Raw genomic sequence first — 26,130 nt, 5'->3', positions numbered from 1 at the left:
ACAATGTAAATTAATCAAACCTCATACAAATCCTTGCATCTAGGTCGGATTAGGGAGATGCTTTCTGTTACTTCTCTCTAGCAAATAGGATGTTTTCTTAGAAGACAGAATCTGATGATTTTAAGAACTGCATGCTCATACACACGACATCTATGGCAGTGGTCTAAACAGGAGCAGGGCATGGGCTGTAATGCTGGACTGCAGCGTTGACTCACTTCCCTGCCTCCTTTTTTGCATGTCTCAACTGGTGTTCTACTTGATAATACTGAAGCATACTGTGAGAGATAATGCAGACCAGAGACTGCTAAAGCACACTGTAAGGAGGGCCACCCTATAGTGGAAAGAGAAATTTACTTAACCTGGACATTTTCTGAGTAACTAGTGTCTCAGTAGAAATAGTGTTGATTGCTCGAGGAAGAAGTCAATGCTTGAACAGCCTAGGTTAGAATATTGTCCCATATATCCCTTTACCAAACAAATGCATCTGAGCATAAATCTGTTCTCTTAGTGCTTTTTAAAAGACACACAATTGGTGGCCTTTGTGACTCCCACTGACACAGAAGTGTTTATTAAATGTAGCTGAGTGCTATTTCGATATCGTGTTGTTATTCATCATCTCATCTTGAAAGCCTGGAAATGTGTTCTGATGACTATGTAAGTCAAAATGTTACACAAGGAGGGGGATCTGTCAGCAATAAAGTTGTATTTCATGGAGGGCCTTTTGTTTAATATGAATTCTGCAATACCTTCTGGCACACTGCCTTCTTTCCTCTCATCATTGACAGACTTCTGTCTCCTCTTCAGCCTGCGATCAGCTGTCCCTCGGGGTGGCTGCCATCTTCGGACCATCCCACAGCTCCTCAGCCAACGCTGTGCAGTCCATCTGCAACGCTTTGGGTGTTCCACATATCCAGACCCGCTGGAAACATCAGGTGTCAGACAACAAGGACTCCTTCTATGTCAGCCTCTATCCGGATTTCTCTTCACTCAGCCGTGCCATCCTTGACCTTGTGCAGTTCTTCAAGTGGAAAACAGTTACAGTTGTTTATGATGACAGCACTGGTAAGGCTAAATAATTAGACTATGTGCAGTTATATTCACATACACAAAGGGGGAGGGGGGTCATTATTCATATTTCTTAATTTGAGAAATCTTAATTACAAGCATTTCCATTGGCAAGGTAGTGTGTAACAAATAATGTGGATTTATTAGCATAAGTGTTCTCATAAGTATGCTTCAGTTGCTGGATTCTGTGTGTTTGAGCTCAGAGCTGTCAATCAGTCACGCTGTACCTGCATCTTTTTTGCAGTGGCTTAACAGTTGCTAACAGCTTTGAGTTTTGATTTTATTCAGTACTTAAACTTTGAAGAAAAATGTGGTAAATTGAAAGGTAAATAGCAAGCCCAGTGAAATAAGAGACCTAAATTGTAGCTCTGGAATTAATTATGTTAGAAAGCAAAAGCTATATTTGTTTGGAGTCTGCTGTTTCAGAGAGATTTGTAGAAGGATCCCTGGGTCTAGCTGCTAGAAACTGAAATCAGTGAAAGTCTGGAGGCTTGTTTTGCAGATGAGTTATATGAGTTAAGAATGTATTCCTGACTCTCCAGTAGAAATATACCAGTTTGCTACCTTTCCCTTACCTCACTCGTTTTGCCCTTCAGTTTTGCCTTGACAGTGACATCGTTGAAAATTGTTTAAAAAACCTAGGTTTGATTTGAGATCTGTCTAAAGGTGTTCAGAACTAAGACCTTGGTAACAGGAAAATCTGACTGCACTGGAAAATACTAGGAAGGTACTCTTTCAAATGGGATGTGTTCAATCCTCTTGAAAATGTTGCTGACTTCTTCCATGCTGGTTGAACTGTCATTGGCCAGGGAAGAGCATGGTGAACCTCAGATCCTTCTCATGTCTCAGTGAACTGGGAGATTGTTGATACTCTTGTTCCATAGTACTATCCATCCAAATCTGAAATAAATAAGATCAAGAAACAATATGTTACATGTGAGGCTACTGGTACTGAAGACTAACTCTGCTAGATCAACAGCAGTTACAGCAGGACAGAGTGCCTGCCTACTGTTTAAGTTCAAATAAGATGTGTGTGTAACTACCACAAGGTGAGAAGAGAGATGCCAGTGCATACAATTATTTATAACTGATTTTTTTCTTCATGTCTTTTTAAAAAAAGCAAGGGAGTGAATTTTAGGGGCTGCCTTCCTAAAAGTTTCACTTCCCAGTCCTAACACAAGAAATATGTAGCTTATTAATATTTTTGGTGAGGTTTTTTTTTTGTATGATTGTTCTGAAATAGTACAGAAAGTAGAAAAAGCCCCAAGTTGAAATCAAATTACTGATAAAATAAGATGCAGTTTGGTGAAACATTTATAGTCTGTAGTTTACAGAAATTGGAGATATTTCACTTTGATTTAAATCATTTGGGGGCTATTTTTTTTGCAATAAATAAGTTACCCTTGAAAACAGGCCTTTCAGATAGAAAAGTATTATGTTTTAGTGCTTTGAAATAGCTTTGTTCAATATTTTCAAGTAATTTTTCTCCCTCTTACAAAAAAAAAAACCCAAAACCCACAAACCCAAATGAATGATGTTATGCTTAATGGGCTCTCTAAACTCCACATGTTGTGAAAGAGGTGTGTTGTTAACAGTCATGCTAGACCTAATGTTCACAAAGTACTTCTTGAAGTCAGAATATAAAGAGAAATAGGAATGAAGATGTAAGTTTTTCTTGTGTGTTGTGATCTTCTTGATCTGCCTGTGACTCCTTTAGTTTTGGACTTGGCAGTGTGACGTTAGTGGTTGAACTTGATGATCTTTAGAATTGTAGGGGTTGGAAGGGATTTTTAGAGATCATCTAGTCCAATCCCCCTGCAGAAGCAGGTCCCACCTAGGTCAGGTTGCATAGGAATGTGTCCAAACAGGTCTTGAAGACCTCCAAGGAAGGAAACTCCACAACCTCCCTGGTTGATCTTGAAAGTTTTTTCCATTTAAAATGATTCTATGATTCTACTGTCAACATTTAAGAGAAAGAAGAACATGATCATGTATTGAGTTTATTTAAAAATCATGAAGAATTATTTCAGGAAATATTTACTTTAAATTTCTATTTCTTTCTGGACTCTATAGACCCATCATATTATCATAATGGTTATTCCTGCTGATAAACAGTAATCCCAGCTCCATTTTTCCTTGAAACCTGTTGCAATCTGAAGAGATAGGGGAAAAAAAAATCAGTTTCAAAGAGGTAATCCTCTCTTTTTTTGTGGCATTTGCTATAAGTAAATTTAGAGTTTACTTTTTTAAGACTATCAGTTTGTCATTGTTAGTAGCATCACCTATGAATAAATCAAAGACTCTAAAATCAGGACATGCTGCTGGGAAGTTCACAGCATCACTTGCCTTGGAAGTACATGTGGGAACAATTCTTAGCTATGAGAAAATGTCAGCCTTCAAGAAGGTGAGCTTAAATTTTGTGAGAGCTCAAGTGGAAACTGGTAGTTTTGAGGCAAGGAAGAAGTTGCTTCAGCTGAAGAAGAGGTTATCTTCTGCTATGGGATAAGTATTCAGTTGTGATCCTAGAGCTGAAGCTGAATATGATAGTTTCAGCTAATATTTAGAAACATTTTAGAATCAATTTCAATTTCATTAAAATAAAGGCAACCAAGACAAAATATTTATTGCTATTTATATCCTTTTCTTCCACTTGGCTAGTGATTCCTTACTGTAACATAGCTATTGCTCTTATTTCTGTCTCCTTTTCCCCTGCCCTTTTCATTACCCATATTTTACTCTATTTAGGGTCATAATTTCTACCTTATTTTATGACAGCTTTAGTGTATATGGATTTCCTTTATCTGAATAGACAATTCCCAGAGTAGACTCTGGTCAGGACAATCCTATGTTGGTACAGCAGATACAATGATTGTAATGATTATATTTTAGTTGCTAAAATTAATATTTTCAAGGGGACAAATTTACTTCTCATGTTTCTACCATAACTTTATAAACATGGATAAGAGGAGAGATAATACTTTTATTGTAGGCAGGAGGAAAAGATGGAAAACATGCCTAAACTATGTCTGAATTCCTCTCAAGAGGAATTGTGGGGAGCTGCCCATATGACAAAATCCTGGAAGACTGTGACAGAAAAAAAGTGATTTTTAAAGTTTTAAAAAATGGTTTTATGTCTTAAGTTAAGGCTCAGTTTTATGAATTCCTAAGGATTTGTTAAAATCTACTTCTCCAACAAAGATACCTCACACACTGGAAAGCATTCTAATAGATGTTCTTCATTCCTTCAATGTGGCTTATATCTTCCTGAGTAAACAGAAATGCAAAAACCTGTGTGGTTATTTGACACTCTGTAGTCAGTAAAAGCCCATGTTAACTCTAGTTTCATTCTCAAGAGTGCACTGGAGACTGATACTTCAAGTGCACACTTCAGCTCCCTCTTGATAGCACCATTGTGTCCAATTGTATGCAATCTTCCGTGCTCCTATGTTACAGGAGGGAAAGCCTGCTATGTGACTAATAGGTAGCGGAATATTTCACTGATGCTACATGAGGCATTATATGTGAGTGTAGATGCAGTCTTCCATAGTGCTTTTGTGTGCCTTTCAATCCTCAGTGTTGCTACCTTCTCAACATCCAGAGAATGAGATGTACAAAATATGCTGCCACCACTTGTATTTGATCTAGATACAATTTGATCTGAGATTGTGGGTACAAAGGTAGTACAGAGGAAGCCAGGCCATGTTTAGAGTCCAATTTGAAATAAGTGAGAAATTCAATCTCTGTGCAATAGTGAACATCCACACATCTATAAGATTTGCATGAGGAATAGTCATTAGTGTGTTGTCCCTCTCATTGAAGAATCCTCTTTCTGTTTTCTGTGAGTGAATAGCTGTACATCTTGTAACTGATTTGAGGGAAGGCATAAAGAACTTGCTTTTTATGCAATATGGCTAGCAACTAGACTCTGCCCCCAGCCCTATCCAGATTTATGATGCAGAAATGGCTAAGTCAGAGAAAATTAACCTATGGAGTCTGGCTATTGCTCCCCCCATCAGTTTGGACCTCAGAATACTGGGTTCTTCTGTGCTGATCAGTCCTGCCTCATGTATTCAAAAGCCTGTAATGAGGAAAGAAATTGTGCTTGACCAACCTGATAGCTTCCTATGATGGTATAACTGGCTGGCTAGATGAGGGGAGAGAAGTGGATGTCATCTACCTTGACTTGAGCAAGGCTTTTGACACTGTCTCCCACAACATCCTCATCATAAATCTCAGGTAGTGTGGCTTGGATGAGTGGACATGAGATGGATCAAGAGGTGGCTGAATGACAGAGCCCAGAGAGTGGTGATCAATGGACTTGAGTCAAGCTGGAGGTCTGTGGCCAGTGGAATTCCACAGGCATCAGTTCTGAGGCCAATCTGATTCATCATCTTCATCAATGAGCTGGATGAGGGGACAGAGTGTACCCTCAGCAAGTTCCCTGCTGGCACCAAACTGGGAGCACTGGCTGATTCCCCAGAGGCTGTGCTGCCATTCAGCGGGATCTCGACCGGCTGCAGAGTTGGGCACAGAGGAACCTCCTGAGGTTCAACAAGGACAAGGGCAGAGTCCTGCAGCTGGGGAGGAACAACCCCCTGCACCAGCACAGGCTGGGGGTGACCTGCTGGAGAGCAGCTCTGCAGAGAGAGACCTGGGAGTGCTGGTTGATAATAAACTGACCATGAGCCAGCAATGTGCCCTCGTGGCCAAGAAGGCCAATGGCAGCCTGGGATGCATCAAGAAGAGTGTGGGCAGCAGATCAAGGGAGGTTCTGCTCCCCCTCTGCTCTGCCCTGGTGAGGCCTCATCTGGAGTCCTGTGTCCAGTTCTGGGCTCCTCAGCTCAAGAGGGACAGGGAAGTGCTGGAGAGAGGCCAGCACAGGGCCACCAAGATGATCAGGGGACTGGAGCATCTTTCATATGAGGAAAGGCTGCGGGACTTGGGGCTGTTTAGTCTGGAGGAGACTGAGGGGGAATCTCATTAATACTTACTTAAAAGGTGTATATCAAGAGGATGAGGCAATATTTTTATCTTAGTGTCCAGTTGTAGAACTAAGGGTAAAGGGCATTATCTAGAAAACAAGAAGTTCCACTTAAGGAAAAACTTCTTTGCTGTTGAGCTGAGGGAGCCCTGGCCCAGGCTGCCCAGGGAGGGTGTGGAGGCTCCTTCTCAAGAGGTTTTGAAAAACCACCTGGACACATTCCTGTGTGACCTGATCTAGATGAACCTGCTTCTGCACGGGGGTTGGACTAAATGATCTTTAGAGGTCCCTTCCAACCCCTGTCATTGTGTGATACTTTGATTTTGTGAAAGCAGGGTACCTTGGCACAGGAGAAAATAGAGGTTGTATCATGCTGAAATAAGGACAGAGATGCTTTTAAAGTAATATGATCAATAACTCTGGAAAGAGCAAAGATCAGGTTGAACGCAGCATAACAAGACTCCTGAAATAGGATGTAGATGAATAAACTAGAAAGGTTTAATTCTCTCTTTTCTCAGTAATATGAGATGCAGTATGTTACAATGGGGATAAGGCAGTAGAAATAAAAATGAACATAGCATGGGCAAAGGTTTTTAAATGATAATAAACCACTTTTCTTGCTAGTCTGAAGTATTGCTTTCTGTGATCATTCTACATGGCAAAGTATATTCCTTGTGACTGAATTTCCTATTGAACTCCCCCCTTCTGCAAACTAGCAGGGTGTGATGAAAGGTTAGTTAGTCTGAGTGGGTTTTTTTTTCCCTTAAAGTAATTTATGGTGTCTTTGTTAATTAAATACCACTAAACTGTCCCTGGATACTAATTAAGTTCTTTCAGATATACCGATTTGCTGCAGTCAATTGTCTGTAAGAAAGAAAAAGTGGAAAAATGGCAGTATGTTAATCAGCTGCATGTCCTAATGGTTTTAATTGGTCTCAAAACAGTAACTTAATTTCAAGTGTACATTTGAATCTCTGTGCTAAGGAAAACAAGTCAGATAAATCCTAAATAAGTTTGTGAATCACAGAGAATTTCACAACAGAAAAATACATGAAGGGTGAGATGCTGGGGCCTTTAAATTATATTGACAATTGTATTGCCAACTAATGCTTAATGCAGATCAAGCTGATATAAACAGGGTTCTGGTTTTCTTTTTTCTTAATTAACATTTGTTTTGGTCTCGGGTGAATGAGTATAAACACCAAAAATCTGTTGCATCTGTGATCACAAGCCAAAGTAAAAGCTTGAAAATAAAATTACTTTAGAAATCAAATAATTTTATATCAGTCTTCAGCACTGAACCCTGTGCTTTACTTCAAACAAAGGAGGAAGATGCTATTGTGCTGATATTTGTACTGTAATGCACAGATATCTTTGATTCATAAATAAAACTACAGTGCCTTTCCTAGAAACACCATTAAAATCCTCATTATTTTATTACCACTCTATTTAGCATTGATGTGGCCCCACCTTAAGCACTGTGTGCAGTTCTGGCCCTCACCATCTAAAAAGAATGTCAAGGTACTTGAATATGTCCAGAGTAGTGTAACAAAGCTGGTGAAAGGGCTGGAAGGCATGAAGCCCTATAAGGAGCAGTTGATGACACTGAGTTTTTCTGCTTTGGAGAAAAGGAGTCTGAGGGGTGATTTCATTGCTCTCCACAGCTTTCCGAGGAAGGGAAGCAGAGAGGAAAGTCTTGGTTTCTTCTCCCTGGTATCCAGTGAGTAGGAGGCATGGGCATGGCTCAAAGCTACATTGGGGGAAGTTCAGAAGACATTAGGAAGCATTTCTTTACCAAGAGAGGGGTCAAATGCTGGAATAGGCTTCCAAGAGAGGTAGTTAGTGCCTCATACCAGTCAGTGTTGAAGAGGCATTTGGAAAATGCCCTTAGCATGCTTTAACTTATGATCAACTCTGAAGCATTCAGGCAGTTGTACTGGATGATGGCTATAGGTGCCTTCCAATTGAAATACTCTATTCTGTATTTCACACATCTTATTTTCAGATATCTTGTGGTTTCTTTCCCCCCACACACACTTTTTTTCCCCCCTACTAATGAAAAAGGATACTCATCTCTTCAATCAGTATAACTTTAAGGGAAATGAAATGTCTTGGGGTAAAATGAATGTAGGGTGATGGCAGGTGCAATCTACTAAAAGATTAAGGAAAAAAAGCTTGTAAGTGATTCAAAGTAAATCTTGGCTAGGGAGAAAAATTCTCTTTAAGGAGAATATACATAGTGCTCTATAAAGATGAGAAAAAATATTCAGGCAGCTTTAAAGAATAAGTAGCGGAGAAGAATGATAAAAAATAAGATGGTCTAGAAAGGCTTGCTTGTCTTGGTGTTTTCTATTTAAGCAACATCTCAATTTATCTGACAGGCTATTCTCCATTATAAACACATGTGTATAACAGAGGTCGACTGAGCAGAATGAGAGAGAAGGAATGAAATGAATTGAGAATGATGGATTTGAATGTTTGACAACTGACACAATGACAATGCATTTCACCTGAGTTTAGTCTTCAATGTATAACATAAACTTGCAAACTATGTTGGGTTTGTGTGGAGGAGTTTCTGGTAACAGGGGCTGCAGTTCTGATCCCTCTAAGGAGATGCTTGAAACTTTCCCTGGCTTTAGGTCAAACTCCCCTCAGGCCCAGGACAAGCCAATCAGATTCCTTTGTGACTATTACTTAAGAAGAGAAAAAACCCAGCAGCTGGTGGAGATGAAAGGAGTAGGATGAGAGAGAAGTGACCATTCAGGTGTCAAGGTCAGTGAGGGAGGGTGGGAGAAGGAATAGAGACTTCCTTGCATTCCATGGTGAGGTGGCAGCTCTAACCCTGCAACCCATAGAGGGCAACAGTGGGGATGAGATCTGCCAGCAGCTAGTGAAGAACCCCATGCCAGAGGAGGTAGTTCTATAGGGAGGAGGTAGTTGTATAGGAAGGAGGCTGTGACTCTGGCAATGTTGAAGCAGCCTATATATGGAAGAGTGCTGGATGCTGAAGGGATCCATTCTGGGGGGAGATATTGAGGAATCATATCAGAGAGGTTCATGAAGGACTATTTCACATGGGAGAACTCTGGAAGAGAGAACAAATGTGAAGAGTCCTCCCCTCCTGAGGAGGAAAGAGTGGCAGAGACCATCTATGCCAGACCAAGCCAACTGCAAGCCCATTTTTTGCTCTGGTGTGCCAATGAGGAGGACAGGAGCTACAGATATCAGGAGCAGGTAGCTGAGCCTGGAAAGATGGGAGGAGTGTGGGAAAGATGGTCTTAAAGGGATGGTTGAATTTCTTCATCATTCTCTGGTTTTATGTTTGGGGTTTTTTTGATTGATGGTGAATTAAATTGATTTTATTTTCTTGAGTTGATAGACAAGCCTGTTTTGCCTGGAAACTTGACTGGTGACTGAGCCCTCTCTGTCCTCATCTTGATTTGTAAGGTTCTTGGTTAGCTTCTCTCCTGCCACAGGAAGGCAGAGATGTGGGGAGTGAGAGGCTGTGTTGTGCTTTGTTTCCAGTTGGGCTAAGACCATGACAGGGACATGGCTGGCGTGCAGTGGAATATATTTCAGGTCTGAAATTTTGATATAGAAGGTTAAAATTCATACAAGAATAGACAACAGGCAGAAATAGGGACAAATTTCTGAAGGGTAATATAGGATGTTTGGTCTGCAATATGGTGGGAGACATCTGCTGGGAGGAACAATGTGACTATAAAAAGCACAAAGGAGTATTGCTATTGCATTTTTGTGGATCAAAATCCTAAACAAGCTACAAAACCATGAAAATTAAGAGGACAAGGCTATTCCCCTCCCCCCCACTCCCTTTTTAGAATCATCTAACAAAAATAACCACAGGCAAAGTTTTTGTGTCAACAAATATGCCAAACTAGGTGTTTACTGGTAAAAGTAGTGTAGAAGGACATTGTTTGTACAATATTCTTAGAAAGACTTTGTGTTGACTTCTTAAATACTGAAAATGTTAAATGTCCATGTATGGAACGTTCTTGTGATGTTTTGAATAGTGGATCAATGCTTGGGAATGGAAAACAATAGGTTTTTTATTAGCAAAGTAAAAACTAGCAAAATGGACTGAATTCAAGAAAGTGAATGTCATTAAAACTGGAATTTCCACCAACAGAATTACCTGGAGTCTAAATCAAAGCAGATACAGATCAGCTGATTAGTATCTTGTTAGTTCCTTAGTACTTAATATCGTCTTTGGCAGGGGGGGTTGGACTAGATGATCTCTAAAGGTCCTTTCCAACCCCTACCATTCTATGATTATTTCTTAAGTAATAGTGAAATGGAATAAAACAAAGCAACAATTGTAGAGGAAGGTAAGTTTTCAAATTAATTTGATTGCTTCATTGTAAAGTTTCTTAATGAAATTAATCTCAGGTGTGTTAATAAATACCCTTTGAGAAGTCCTGGGTGATCAGCAAAGTCTGGAAAAGGTTAAAAAGTAAGATAAGATTTGAAGCACATTTATCCTGGTTTGTTATGTTCATTTAAGTTCTAAATCATCTACCTGTTCCTAATCATAGAGTCTTAGAATGGTAGGGGTTGGAAGGGACCTTTAGAGATCATCCAGTCCAACCCCCCTGCAGAAGCAGGTTCACCTAGATCAGGTCACACAGGAACGTGTCCAGGTGGGTCTTGAAGACCTCTGAGGAAGGAGAATCCACAACCCCTCTGGGCAGCCTGTTCCACTGCTCCGTCACTCACGGTGAAACAGGTTTTTCTTATGTTTAAGTGGAACTTTTTGTGTTCCAGCTTCATCCCATCACCCCTTGTCCTGTTATTATCTAATATAGAAAAGAGGGATGTCCCAACCTCCTGACACCCACCCTTTAGATATTTATAAATGTGAATAAGATCCCCCCTCAGTCTCCTCTTCTCCAGACTAAACAGCCCCAGGTCCCGCAGCCTTTCCTCATAAGGAAGATGCTCCAGTCCCCTGATCATCTTGGTGGCCCTGTGCTGGCCTCTCTCCAGCACTTCCCTGTCCCTCTTGAGCTGAGGAGCCCAGAACTGGACACAGGACTCCAGATGAGGCCTCACCAGATATGGCAGAGCAGAGGGGGAGCAGAACCTCCCTTGACCTGCTCCCCACACTCTTCTTGATGCATCCCAGGCTGCCATTGGCTTCTTGCCCACGAGGGCACATTGCTGGCTCATGGGCAGTTTATTATCAACCAGCACTCCCAGGTCTCTCTCTGCAGAGCTGCTCTCCAGCAGGTCACTCCCAGCCTGTCCTGGTGCATGGGGTTGTTCCTTCCCAGCTGCAGGACTCTGCCCTTGTCCTTGTTGAACCTCAGGAGGTTCCTCTGTGCCCAACTCTGCAGCCGGTCGAGATCCCGCTGAATGGCAGCACAGCCTCTGGGGAATCAGCCAGTGCTCCCAGTTTGATGCCAGCAGGGAACTTGCTGAGGGTACACTGTCCCCTCTTCCAGGTCATTGATGAAGATGTTGAACAAGACTGGCCCCAGTATCCATCCCTGTGGAACTCCACTGGCCACAGGCCTCCAACTTGATTCTGTTCCTAATAAGTTTTCTTAACTTGGAACCCACTTCAAAGTGGGGAGAATAAAGTGAGGTTGTAGGGTGAGCTTTTATTTTTTTAATAGACCAGTCAGCTGAATTTCTGCTTCTGGAAAAGTACTGGAAAAATAAGCTATTTACTTATAGGATCTTAACACTTACAGGATGTCAGAGTGATGAGTAACTGTCAGTTTTACTTTATCAAGAGCAAATAATGTAAAAATTCCTTCTTTGACAGGTCAGTATGCCTTGTAGGTAAGGAAAATGCAGTAGATGTAATAAATAATAAGTTAAAGGCATTACTTACAAGGTTCATTTTCTTATATGAAGAGTACACAAATTACACATGCAGGCAATAAGTTCAGAAGTTACAGTATTCTAGCAAATATGATTTGTGTTAAAAGTATTTTATCTGACAAACGTAAGACCTTGATCACTGTGTAAAAAGCAAACAATGGCATTACGAAGAAGGAAGCATAACATTGGATTTGGATGTTTGACCTGGAGATTCATGTCCAATTTGATCTGCCTAAAAAAGGCACTGCACAGTATTACAGTACACTTTACAGCAGATCCCAATAAAGATGAGGATGTTTCAGATCAGTGGCTTAGGAAAATCTGACCTGAGAGGAGAGACTGAGTGTTGATTTAGTCTTGGAGAAGCTGACAAGGAGGTTTAGATTGGACATTAGGAAGAACTTCTTCATCCAGAGGATTATGAAGCATTGGGAGGGGCTGCCCAGGGAGCTGGTGGAGTCACCATCCCTGGAGATATTCAAAAGACACACAGCTGAGGTGCTGAGGGACATGGGTTAGTTTAGTGATGGGCCTGACTCTGTGAGGTGGGAGGTTGGGCTTGATCATAAAGGTCTTTTCCAACCATAACAATTCTGTGATTCTATTCTGCTTCTGTGAATGCACAATTTACAGTACTGCTTGTTATTCAAGGGATGAGTGAATACCCCCTCTGCAAATAAATGAACTTGTTATATAGATTTTACCAAAGATACAGAGTGAGATGAAACAAAAGCACCATATATTAAACGTAAATATTTTTGTGCATTTCAAATTTATACATTATGAATTAATAACCAGTTATTCTGTGTTATTAAGTGTAATGAATGGAACTAAATCTAAAAGTGGGCTAAGTTTGTCATGGGGAGCAAAGAAGATGAGGCTTTCCGTGAATATCAAGGTACTAAGGGAGCTGGCAGAACTGCTCACCAAGGCACTTTCAATCATTTACCAGTATTCCAAGCTAACTGGGAGGGATCACAGAGGACTGGAGGTTAGTAGATGTGACAACCATCTACAAGAAGGACCAGACGAGGATCCAGGAAACTACAGGCCTGTCAGCCTGACCTCAGTGCCAGGGAAGGTTACAGAACAGCTCATCCTGAGTGCCATCCTGAGGCACATATAAGATAACCAAAGGTTCAGGCCCAGCCAACGCTGCTTTATGATGGATGGGTCCTGTTTGACCAGTCTGATCTTCTATGACAAAGTGGCCCAATTAGTAGATGAGGAAAAGGCTGTGGATGTGCTCTATGTCAACTTTAGTTAAGACTTCTACACCAATTCACACAGCATCCTCCTGGAGAAACTAGCTACCCATGAAACTGTCTGGATGGTTCAACTCAGAGGGTGGTAGTGAATGGAATTAAATTGAGTTGTTGACTGGTCACCAGTGATGTTCCCCAGTGCTGGGGGCCTGTTTTGTTTAAGGTCTTTATCAATGATCTGGATGAGGAAATTGAGTGCAACCTCATCTAGTTTGCAGATGACACCAAGCTGCATGGGAGCATAGATTTGCTTGAGAGCAGGAAGGCTCTTCAGAGAGACCTGGACAGGCTGAATTGAAGGGTTGAGCATTGGGTCCTGTGCTTGGGCCACACCAACCCCAGGCAACGCTACAGACTTAGGGCAGAGGGACTGGAAAGCTGCCCAAAGGAAAAGGACCTGGGGATGTTAATAGACAGCTGGCTGAACATGAGCCAGCAGCATGCCCATGCGGCCAAGAAGGCCAAGGACATCCTGGCCTGGATTAGAAACAGTGTGGCCATCAGGACCAGGGAGGAGATTATGCTCCTGTACTTGGCTCTGGTCAGACTAAAACTTCAGTACTGTGTCCAGTTCTAGGTCCCTCACTACAGGAGAGACATTGAGGTTCTGGATTGTGTCCAGAGTTGGGCAACGAAGCTGGTGAAGGGTCTGGAGAAAAAGTCTGATGAGGAGCAGCTGAGGGAACTGTGGTTGTTTAGTCTGGAGGATGCTGACAGGAGATGTGATCACTCTACAACTACCTGAAAGGAGGTCATAGTGAAGTAGGAATTTGTCCCTTTCCTCAAGAGACAAGAGATAACACAAGAGGAAATGACCTCAAATTGCACCAGAAGAAGTTTAGATTGGATATAAGGAAATCCTTCTTCACTGAACAGGCCATCCAGGGAGGTGGTGGAGTCCCCATTCCTAGAGAGTTTTAAAAGGTACATAGATGTGCTGAGGGACGTGGTTCAGTGGTGGTAGTTGGATTTGATGATCTTAAAGGTCTTTCCCAACTGAGATGGCTCTATGATTCTATAATATCAGCTGGAATGGCATGCAGTTCTGTTCCACATCTGTTCAGTCACCAGTCAGGCAGAGATTGTAGCATTTCTGAAAACATCCACACTCTTACTGAATCTTTGTATTAAAGACAATATATTTTGAAGCCTGCCTCAATAAACTCAGATTTTGTAGAAGTGTAATAATACATAGCACAATTAATCTTGTTCTGACTTTGGAGTAAGAAGAAACACTTTCTAGACTGATTACATATGGCATAGTAACCTTTACGTACAGAGTGTTTCAAGTGCTGTGCACAGCAACTTCAATTGAAAAAACAATTAGTAGCTGTGTGTTAAATCTAATTGTGATATTTGGATGCAGCTCTTTAGTTTACTGCATTTCCTTTGTAAGAAAGATATAATACTGCTTATTCAGTAAAGTGCAGAAGTACTTTTCCATTGCTGGATGGATGTTGCTAAGTTAAAATTTTACTTTTAAATAGTTTTAGTCTTTTTTCAGTTTGAAGTTAAGAATTAATTTAGCTAACTGTCTGAAAATCCCAGAATGGTAGGGGTTGGAAGGGACTTTTAGAGATCATTTAGTCCACCCCACCTACGCAAGCAGGTCCACCTAGGTCAGGTCATACAGGAACATGTCCAGGTGGTTTGGAAATCTCCCGAGAAGGAAGGAGCCTCCACACCCTTCCTGGGCAGCCTGGGCCAGGGCTCCCTCACTGAAACAGTGACATAGTTTTTCTTTATGTTTAAATGGAACTTTTTGTGTTCCAGCTTCATCCCATCACCCCTTGTCCTGTCACTGGATACAACAGAAAAAAGTACTGCCCCAACCTGTTGACACCCACCATTTATATACTTATTGATGAGATCCCCCCTCAGTCTCCTCTTCTCCAGACTAAACAGCCCCAGGTCCCGCAGCCTTTCCTCATATGAAAGATGCACCAGCCCCCTGATCATCTTGGTGGCCCTGTGCTGGCCTCTCTCCAGCACTTCTCTGTCCCTCTGCAGCTGAGGAGCCCAGAACTGGACACAGGACTCCAGATGAGGCCTCAGCAGGGCAGAGCAGAGGGGGAGCAGAACCTCCCTTGACCTGCTGCCCACACTCTTCTTGATGCATCCCAGGCTGCCATTGGCTTCTTGCCCACGAGGGCACATTGCTGGCTCATGGTCAGTTTATTATCAACCAGCACTCCCAGGTCTGTCTCTGCAGAGCTGCTCTCCAGCAGATCAATCCCCAGCCTGTGCATTGGATTTGTTCCTGACAAGATGCAGGAGGAATTGTAGTGCTTTTAGAATAACTCTGTAGATATTTTGATTATGTTTACTTTTCAAATAGTTAAGTTAAACAGAATTCAGAGTCCAGCCCATCTTTCAGAAGATCATATACCTCAGCCTCCACTCTTTTGGCCAAGAATTGAATTTGGACTTAAAACCAAAAAGAAGCCCTATGAATTTAAAATAAGAATGAAATAAATCTGCAAGATACTTGATAGTATTTTTCTACAAGTCCAAGGATCAGAAATGAAGGTATTATTTCCATTTTCAATGAATATATTCCAAATAGTACTTTGAATTGTTTTGCTTTTGTTGATATGAATAAACCTATGATTCTAAATCTTACAGAAAATTGGCTTGGGAACTTATGATCCAAAAGACTTTTAATGACTGGAAAAAACATTATTTTCAAAGACAGGAAAATGTGAAAGGAAAAATTATTAAGTGAAAAATTAAAATAGGAAACTGGAAACATAATCAGTGTCACATTTTGCATAAGATTAAACTCAGATTTATCCAAACTTAGCTAACCTTTTACTTCTGTTTCATTATTGGATATTTTATCCTCTGGTTGGAGTAACACTGTGAAATACACTTGAGATGCCAGCCTCCTTGGGAATTGTTCTACATTAATCTCAGCTCAAATATTCTCATCTTAATACATTTTAGCTTCAGTTATAGATTTTTCTTCTCTTGCAGTCTTACCATTTTTTTGAACCAAAAATATAACTGCTTATGTTTCCAACACTAAATGTGCTTACCTAGTGGAAACTCCAGCTTAGAGTTTCATTTCTGTTTCTTTTCCAGCCAATTCTATTTTAATTTCTAGTAGATACTATATTTTATTTAGTTTTGCATAATTTGATAAAATACTGGTGCTTCTATAGTATGGCTAGAAATTACTAAAGAGAGCTGGCTGAATGACAGAGCCCAGAGGGTGGGGATCAATGTCACAGAGTCGAGTTGGAGGCCTGTGGCCAGTGGAGTTCCACAGGGATGGGTTCTGGGGCCAGTCTTGTTCAACATCTTCATCAACCACCTGGATGAGGGGACAGAGTGTACCCTCAGCAAGTTCCCTGCTGGCACCAAACTGGGAGCACTGGCTGATTCCCCAGAGGCTGTGCTGCCATTCAGCGGGATCTCGACCGGCTGCAGAGTTGGGCACAGAGGAACCTCCTGAGGTTCAACAAGGACAAGGGCAGAGTCCTGCAGCTGGGGAGGAACAACCCCATGCACCAGCACAGGCTGGGGGTTGAACTGCTGGAGAGCAGCTCTGCAGAGAGAGATCTGGGAGTGCTGGTTGATAATAAACTGCCCATGAGCCAGCAATGTGCCCTCGTGGGCAAGAAGCCAATGGCAGCCTGGGATGCATCAAGAAGAGGGTGGGCAGCAGGTCAAGGGAGGTTCTGCTCCCCCTCTGCTCTGCCATATCTGGTGAGGCCTCATCTGGAGTCCTGTGTCCAGTTCTGGGGTCCTCAGCTCCAGAGGGACAGGGAAGTGCTGGAGAGAGGCCAGCACAGGGACACCAAGATGATCAGGGGACTGGAACATCTTTCATATGAGGAAAGGCTGTGGGACCTGGGGCTGTTTAGTCTGGAGAAGAGGAGACTGAGGGGGGATCTTATTAACATTTATAAATATCTAAAGGGTGGGTGCCAGGAGATTGGGACATCCCTTTTTTCTATAGTAGATAGTAACAGGACAAGGGGTGATGGGATGAAGCTGGAACACAAAAAGTTCCACTTAAACATAAGAACAAACTGTTTCAGTGTTTGAGTGAGGGAGCCCTGGCCCAGGCTGCCCAGGGAGGGTGTGGAGGCTCCTTCCTTGGAGGTCTTCAAGACCCACCTGGACACGTTCCTGTGTGACCTGATCTAGATGACCCTGCTTCTGCAGGGGGATTGGACTGGATGATCTCTAAAGGTCCCTTCATCTGCTACCATTCTATGATACTAACTTGTTCTACTGCTGCTTTTGTCATTGATTCTGACAGCTTTGACAATGGCTGTTTTGTCCTTTGTATGCAGTAGATCTCTTTTTTTTTTTTTTTTTTCCCCTCTTCACCCTCATTAAACTACAACCCTCACAGATGTCAGCTACTTGAGAGATCATACTTCATGCTATACAAGAATTCTGTTGAAATGCCCTGGACTGTTAATTGTCATTGCTGTCACCATCATCTCACTGAGCTGAAGATAACGCTTTCTGTAAATGTTCAAAAAGCATGTTCAGAGAAGTGAATAACAGTATTTCAGATCAGGCATATCATAATGGAGCTACATATGCCTAGGAATGTTATGTGTTGCTGAAGACTACAAAAACATGTCAAATGTTATATAAGAGGCTTAATGTTTTCTTAATGTTTAACATTTGCTTCAATTATTTCCCACACAAAGTGCAGAAATGATGGGGCGAATGGACAAGTTCTCTTTTATTTCCTAGCCCCTGTGTGCTGCAGTTGATAAACACTTGGGTGGTATGAAAAAACTTCTTCTCTTCATCTTATTGTGGTGATCTTCAAGATCAAAACCTCCCATGAACTGAAGGACTTTTCTGAACTTCAGCAGCACGTTGATTCCCTCTTGTGGAACTGTGTGGGATGGGGGAAGAGAAGAGAGCTTTTTTATTGCAGTGCTGTAAAGCCATTATTAGAAAAGAATTGTTACTGGAAATAGGCTGAATTGGGAACTATAAAAGATGTTCACACTCGTGCTCTGACGTGCTCACTTAGCATATTTAAGGAAAACATTAAAGCTGATTATTGCCTTGCACTTCAATTCCAGCTGGTTATGCTGAAGCAGCAGTAAGATGGATTTAACGTTCAGATGCTAAGACCCAAGTCACAGAAAAATTAAGTGATATGTACAGTATCAGAATAGAAATCTGTCTATCTATAAACTCAGATCCCTAGTTTTCTTTTCCAGTGATTCTTTTAAACCTAAGGCTAGACTCTTATGTCTACACATGTCATTTTAATAATCCCAGCTGCAGTATTGTTAATACAACTTTAAACGTTTCTCCTGAGTAATTGTTTAAGTACAGAATTTTTTTTGCAGTCTAAACAAGTGTTTTTCTGTCTTGAGACACTTTCAGTTCTTTTATAATAATGAGGTTTGTATTCGAAACACACACATACGTGTCTAGTTAAGAACATGGTTCTCTATTTGTTTTGGAGAGATATATTTTTCTCAACTATTAGTATTATTGTTCTCTAAGTCCTCCAGAAGTACACCACTGGTTATGTCAGCACCATTTTATAGAAGCTCAGGTCAAGATGTGAAGGAGAAGTTTCCTGTCTGGTGACATATCATTTGTATGATCACAGAATCAGAGAATGATAGGGGTTGGAAGGGACCTTTAGAGGTCATCTAATCTAACCCCCTTGCAGACGCAGGTTCACCTAGATCAGGTCACATAGGAACGTGTCCAGGTGGGTCTTGAAGACCTCCAAGGAAGGAGGCTCCACAACCCCTCTGGGCAACCTGTTCCACTGCTCCACCACCCTCACAGTGAGATAGGTTCTTCTTATGTTTAAGTGGAACTTTTTGTGTTCCAGCTTCATCCCATCACCCCTTGTCCTGTTGCTAGCTACTATAGAAGAAAGTGCTGCCCCAACCTCCTGACACCCACCCTTTAGATATTTATAAATGTTAATAAGATCTCCCCTCAGTCTCCTCTTCTCCAGACTAAACAGCCCCAGTTCCTGCAGCCTTTCCTCATATGAAAGATGCTCCAGTCCCCTGATCATCTTGGTGGCCCTGTGCTGGCCTCTCTCCAGCACTTCCCTGTCCCTCTTGAGCTGAGGAGCCCAGAACTGGACACAGGACTCCAGATGAGGCCTCAGCAGGGCAGAGCAGAGGGGGAGAAGAACCTCCCTTGACCTGCTGGCCACACTCTTCTTGATGCATCCCAGGCTGCCATTGGCCTTCTTGGCCACGAGGGCACATTGCTGGCTCATGGGCAGTTTATTATCAATTTTAACCACAGTTGTGGAGAAGTTCAGAGTCACATATTTTTTAAGCTTAAAAGTCTTGTTTCAGTAGACAATTTAGTCAATAAACATATTGCAGGCATCAGTGTCATTATTGTTATGTCAAAGTTTTGTATCTGGAGCAGATTTAATCTCAGCTGAGTCCAGACAATAAGCATTACGAGAAGATGCTGATTTGAGAAGAAAAGCTGCCAGAAGAGAACTAGCTACTTAAATGGAAAAGTTTCTTCTCATTACTGGCATGGCTACCATCCAAAAGATAGTTGGAAATAATGTGACTTTTATTTGTCCCCTCATACACTGTGACCCACAACATAATACTAGATTTCTTTTAACTCTTCTTCACTTCACCTCTACAAACTGTAGTGCATTTTTACTATTGCAGATTGCAAGTGATATAAAGCTCCAATGCAGCAATATCTGTAATATATATACATGTACACACATGCACACAGATGTTACTCTCTAACTTCAAGTACAGGACTGAAAAATGCTGCCAAAATGTTGGGCTCTGAAGCTGGTAATAAGGAGCTACTGGTATGTTTATAGTAAGAAGACTTTTTTTTTCTAGCTTATATATCTTCAAGTTCTTCCCCCTGTAGAAGACACTTCACACCATTGCTCCTGTATTTTGATGAGTTTAAATAACTGATGGCAATTTTAAGGATGCTTTATGCTCCCAGAATTGGGTGAAACTATCTTAATGGGGTAAAAAGGCTAAATATGAATAAATGAGGGGTCCATTAAGCTCTCTTCCCTTCATTTTGTATTTTCTCTGTATTTTTCTGAACAGTGTTCCTGTATTATGCTGTTACATCCAAAGACCAGGGAACAGCCCACTGTTCAAGTGCAATTTCTTCCTCATTTTTTACTTCTTCATCCTTTCATTAGAGGTGTTTTTTAAGTGGAAGACAAGAATGATAAAAGTAATCTCAAGGGTTCTTGGGTAATCTGTTCAGGATGTTCAATATCTGTGAATCAATTTATAACAATGAACAGTTATGAGAAACATTCTATCAATGCCCAATAAACTGACATTATCCTCCCTTCTATCCATACCCTTTTCAAAGCACAATACATGGTGATGTTTTTCTGAGACACAACCAGAAAAACTGGGCAGGGTGCAGTCAGAGGAGGAGAAGAGCACAGAGAGGTACGAGAGGAAAACTTGCTGAAAATAAGCTTTTCTAGTGTCTCTACAAATATGTATTATTGTATGTGTTACTATATATATGATTAGTGTTGAAGATTTTGAGATTCTGAAGATAGGGGAAGCCTGTAAGAGGATGTTAGTGGGGTTTTTTTTCTGTACAGAAGGACGTTAATGCGTTCATCCCTTTGCAAAGCTTGTTCTCTTGCATTCTTCCTGTGCAGCACAAAGGCAGCATTAAGGGGAATGATAAATAGTTTGATGAGCAGGCCAGGTGGCATAGCAATGGCTTGCAAGACTGCTGAGCTGGAGACACAGGTTTTTCAAACAAACTTGGGGCTCATACTTCCTGGGCTAGTTGAAGTTGAACATGTCGAGGAGGTAATGTGATTGATCTCTTTGGAGGAAGATGCCAGCTGGAGAGCTCACAAACTGCTCCTTCAGGACTCTCCTTAAAGATGAATTGATGGCAGCTTCTGAAAAGAGTTACTCACACCGCATTCCTCCCAGCCATTCAGAGGTAAGACTCTAGTACAGTAGCTGCTAAAAGAAGGAATTGAGAGTTTAAAGGGGCAGGAAAAAGGTGTCCCTGGTGAAAGAAACCACAGGAAGTACATTCCCAAAATGCAGCTATTATTTCTACACTGTTGTAAAATGGATGAGTTTTTTAGGAGCTTGTCCACACAAATGGTTGGGGGAGGTGGCTGGTGGTTTGTTTATTTGATTGCGTTTTGTTGTTTGCTTTTTTGCTTTTTCTTTTCTTCGTTCACTGGGATTTTGGAATGCTAGTAAGAAGTCAGCATCTCATCTGAGGGCTGTACTTGTTTTGATATTGTAAATCAGTTGTTTTAAAAATACTCTGGGCTGAAATCTATGCTTTTACATTGACTAATATCTCCTTAAAATCATGGCGAAGAAAAGACTCATTCTCTCATTAGCTTTATTGTGCTTGTAGTTCTCATACTATGTTCCTCACTTCATTGGAAGCTCTGGTACCTCTTTTGCTGCCTAGATACATGTGAGCTACATACATGTACTTCCAAAACTGTCCCATGTGTTTTATTTCTCAGTATGTGGCAGCTTGTTACTTTGATCCTGAATAAGCAGCTTGTCTATTCCTTCTATCAGACACCACCAATGAAAGTTACTTTGGGTTCAACAGTAGCTCAGAAACTTGGAGATAATGTATTTATACATCGTGCTTGTTTGATCTAAAGCTACCTCAGCACCTAGGCATATGCACAGAGAGTGTGAGGGTAGAAATGGAGTTCTACAGACAAACTGGAGGCAGTGGGAAGAAGGAATCTTCCCTGGTTTCAGGAATCTCACTCATTCAAATGAGCCATAACAGTGTTAGGAAAAAGTGAAAATACAGACAGAGAAATAGTTGGCAACATCTAAACTTGAAAGTAAATAACCAATTTGTCTGACTTCACCTGATGTAGTCTGAACTGTATGAGACTAAGTAATGTAGAACTCATTTTTGGTTACTGGAAGACACTAGTTTTACTGCAAAAAGTCTGAAACATATGATGTCTTGTAGCTGTGAAAAAAATGAACTCCAAACACAGATTGTTGCTATAAGAATAGTGTAAGAATTTATTTCTATCACATGTGGATTACCTGGTTGCTCCTCAACTGAGTAGTGTTTTGATCCCCTGGACTTTTTTAGACCATTGCTCTTACTCTTGTTGCAAAAAGCAGGATGTCAGAGTGTGATGGAGAAGAGACCAGAATCAGTGACAAATGAGAGTTGAGAAGCTGTTACTGTCCACAGCCAGACACAGCTGCTGCAATTTCCATGTAGGAGCTTGTTCTTTTAGGCTATATTTTTTTTCTTTGGTTACAAATAATGACTCACTGTTCAATATGCAGCTTGGAAAAGAAGGGGAGAATAATTAAACCGTGTAAAAAGGTTGGAAAACACTGCAGGCAAAACAATCCAGAGTGAGAGGTTTTTACTTTATTCCTTTTAAACATAAGTTTCTGATCACTCTTTTTTTTTTTTTTAGTGAGAAAAAGGATGTAATGACAAAAACTCATGTCTTTCTTCTCCCTAGGAAGAAAGAAAACAGTGAGTGTATTTTCACCGCAGGTTACATGCAATCCATTGATGTTTACTCGTGGAGCTAACTGGGGGAGCAGTAGGTTCAGGCTGTTTTGTGTAAAGGTTTCTGCTGCTTTGTGTGTAGCAGCTTTACCTGTTGTTCTGCAGGGCTGCCTCCCATTGATGCCCAGTGGGATTTTTTCACTGTTGCTTATGTTGGCTTGGCACTGGCTGGAACTGCCTGTGTCTGGCTTCAAGCAGGTCAAGATGCACCCACTTGTGGCTTTTCACAGGTGATAGTCTCCAACATACTTCTACTCCAGTGCCTTTATCCAAGCATAATGGGGAGGAAAAAAGTAAAGAGAATGCTGAGTTTTTTACTTTGAGTTTTGGTTTTGTTTGTGTGGCTTTTTTTCCATTCCAAATTATTGCTGCTGTTTTCCTCAGGGAGTTCATTTGGTGGTTTTATTTTCTAGGAAAACTAGACTTCTCTTCTTGTAATACCAATACTACATCTCAAAACTTAGGTACAGTGTGGAAGGAATCTTTCAGCCTTTAATATATATTTGCAAGAGCCTGCTTTTGAAGTATGGAGGAATTTCTTTGCTGCAAGGATTGTCAGGCATTGGAAGGGGCTGCCCAGGGAGATGCTGGAGTCACCATTCCTGGAGGGGTTTCAGAGCCAGGTGGATGTTGCACTGCTTGATAGGGTTGAGACAAAGGCTGCACTCCACTTAAAGGGTTCTTCCAGCTGAAATGATGCTGATTTCATGATGATTCTATGATCCAGGCCTGGAAAATCTTTATTTGATCTCATTTCCTACTAATACCCTAATGAGGAAAGGCTGGTTCTCAGCATTTTACCCTATGCTATGTTGTAGCATAGAATAAAAGTTCCAGAGAGAAGTATACTCGACATTATCTAGGGCTTTTTTGCTCCATGGGCTGTTTCTCTGCAGTGAGGAGCTATAGGACGACCATGGTAGATACACTTGCCACAGGTGAAATAGCTTCACAGTAGTTCCCCATACCATGTATTCTCAGCAGAGCGTCATGTCCAGGGGGCTCTGCACAGGAGACAGCAGCCTTTGCTACTCGGAGAGTTTGTGTTCCAGAATTGCTCCTGTGAGAGTCTAGCAAGCTGCAAGCTGTTGATTTTTGTGCCAGCAAGGATTTATTTTTTTAAGTAAGGGTGAGAATGAACAAATATTCCCTGTGGCTGATGGCCTAGTGAGCTACCAAAGGGAATCATTTAGTGGACTGGAATCTATTTTGCAGCCTGCATAATTTGTCTGAGTTTAATAAATGCTGATGACTGGAAACACAATTAGAAATATGTTTTAAAATCCTAAAAATGGATCTATGTGTTAACTATTACTAAAGGTAAATATTCTGCTATGCTTAGAAGCTAATAAAAACTACACATTGAAAACTTAAGATTGTTTTCTTCAAGATTGCCTGGGGGTCGAACTACTGGATAGCAGCTCTGCAGAGAGAGACCTGGGAGTGCTGGTTGATAATAAACTGACCATGAGCCAGCAATGTGCCCTCGTGGCCAAGAAGCCAATGGCAGCCTGGGATGCAGCAAGAAGAGTGTGGGCAGCAGGTCGAGGGAAGTTCTTCTCCCTCTCTACTCATATCTGGTGAGGCCTCATCTGGAGTCCTGTGTCCAGTTCTGGGCTCCTCAGCTCCAGAGGGACAGGGAAGTGCTGGAGAGAGGCCAGCACAGGGACACCAAGATGATCAGGGGACTGGAGCATCTTTCATATGAGGAAAGGCTGCGGGACCTGGGGCTGCTTAGTCTGGAGAAGAGGAGACTGAGGGGGGATCTTATTAACATTTATAAATATCTAAAGGGTGGGTGTCAGGAGGTTGGGACAGCACTTTTTTCTGTGGTATCCAGCAACAGGACAAGGGGTGATGGGATGAAGCTGGAACACAAAAAGTTCCACTTAAACATAAGAACAAACTATTTCAGTGTTTGAGTGAGGGAGCCCTGGCCCAGGCTGCCCAGAGGAGTTGTGGAGTCTCCTTCCTTGGAGGTCTTCAAGACCCACCTGGACATGTTCCTATGTGATCTGATACCTGGTACTTTGCTTATTTTTCACTACTTCTTTCTCAGATATGTAGTTAACCTAGCAAACAGATAATAACCTTAACATAGTGTTCTCCTTGACAGTTTTAATTGCTATGGTATTAGTTCCTGCAAATCTTCTATTTCAAGATTTGATGGGATTTTTTCTTTCTCTAGATAACCCAATCATGACAAGCTTTATGAAGAAGGAATTTCTTCTTTAAATTCTTAAATGACCCAGTTAGGCTCTTGAGGAGAGTACAGAGTGATATGCAATTTGGTTACCTTGGATTATGCTTTGAAACAGAACAAAACTTGGAAGAATGATTTTGAATTGCTGACTGTCATCTCCTGCATTTTTTTGTCAACATGGTGAATGTTTAGCTCAGAAGTGTATTGTAAGACATCTGCTTCACAAGCTCCTGTAGGCCACACGACACTTCTTGCCATTATATAACAAACCTTGGTTCAACAGAAGAAGCCAAAACTTTGTTGCATTGGTGCAAAAAATGGGGATAGATCAAGGGATCTTTCAGTTTGGAATGTCCTACATTTGTTTACTAAAGTTCTGAAGTTTATGTACTTGTTACAGAGAAAAACAGCTGTTCTCTTTCCTTCTATCCCACCTTAACATTCACTCACAATCTGAACTGTTACTCTGAAGGAGTAAAAAAATAATTGGTGTAACACCTGAGAATGTAAAACATATGAATTTATTCAATTTGCTATTCAAAGTAAACAATGCTTTCAAAGAACAGTTTCTAGCCAAGAAGGAACAGTCAGATTTCCTTCTAATCCTTGATATATTAAAAATACTGAGTATGGTACTTGTACAGAGAACCTGAACTTTATGAATCACTTCAGTGTCTTATGCATTCAATTCAATTTCACAGTTGCTTCAACAAATATTGTTCTGGAGTGGTTCTGATTCCAAAACTTGCCCAGTAGAGTAAAACTATTTCTGCCTCTTGTTATTCTTGAAAATTGCTTCAGTATAGAAATATGAGGGCTAAAGTCCAGGTGTTTCCTTTCTCAGATGACTGTCCTAACCATCATACTAATAAATGTCTATTTATCTCCTACTGAACGACGGCTACAGATTTGGATAACAGCACACTTAAGAATAGTCTATAATGCTTTATTCCTTTCTTGCCTCCTGAATAACATAACATTTGCTTCCCCTGGAAAAATAAAAAGGCCATATATATATAAGATTACAACAATCCTGAAGCAAGAGTCATCATGCTATTATCCAAAAGCAACTGCGTGGTTGAGACACAGTTCTGATTTTTCTCATTTTGAGTAAATGTGTATTTCGTAATCATTGCCTCCATTTGAGACATGAAGAGCAGTGCTGTTTTGAATCTCCTAATCTTCAGTCTCTTTTACTATATATTCACCAGTAATGTCTATTTCTGAAATAGCTTTCAATT

At 41.2% G+C, this 26,130-nt stretch overlaps 1 protein-coding gene across 1 annotated transcript in view; it reads left to right on the top strand.

Annotated features, from left to right (window-relative positions):
• The window catches only part of GRIK2 (glutamate ionotropic receptor kainate type subunit 2), a 421,372-nt gene that overhangs the window by 147,265 nt on the left and 247,977 nt on the right, over positions 1-26,130 (top strand). Inside the window, exon 3 of the mRNA XM_061989233.1 lies at positions 805-1,062. Within this exon, the coding sequence (XP_061845217.1) occupies positions 805-1,062 (258 nt within the window). The remainder of the gene's footprint in view (positions 1-804; positions 1,063-26,130) is intronic.

Source organism: Colius striatus, chromosome 2 (genome assembly GCF_028858725.1).
Source record: "Colius striatus isolate bColStr4 chromosome 2, bColStr4.1.hap1, whole genome shotgun sequence".
NCBI classification, from domain to species: Eukaryota; Metazoa; Chordata; class Aves; order Coliiformes; family Coliidae; genus Colius; species Colius striatus.
Note: the sequence above shows the minus strand (reverse complement) of the source record. Positions and strands in the feature narration are given on the sequence as shown.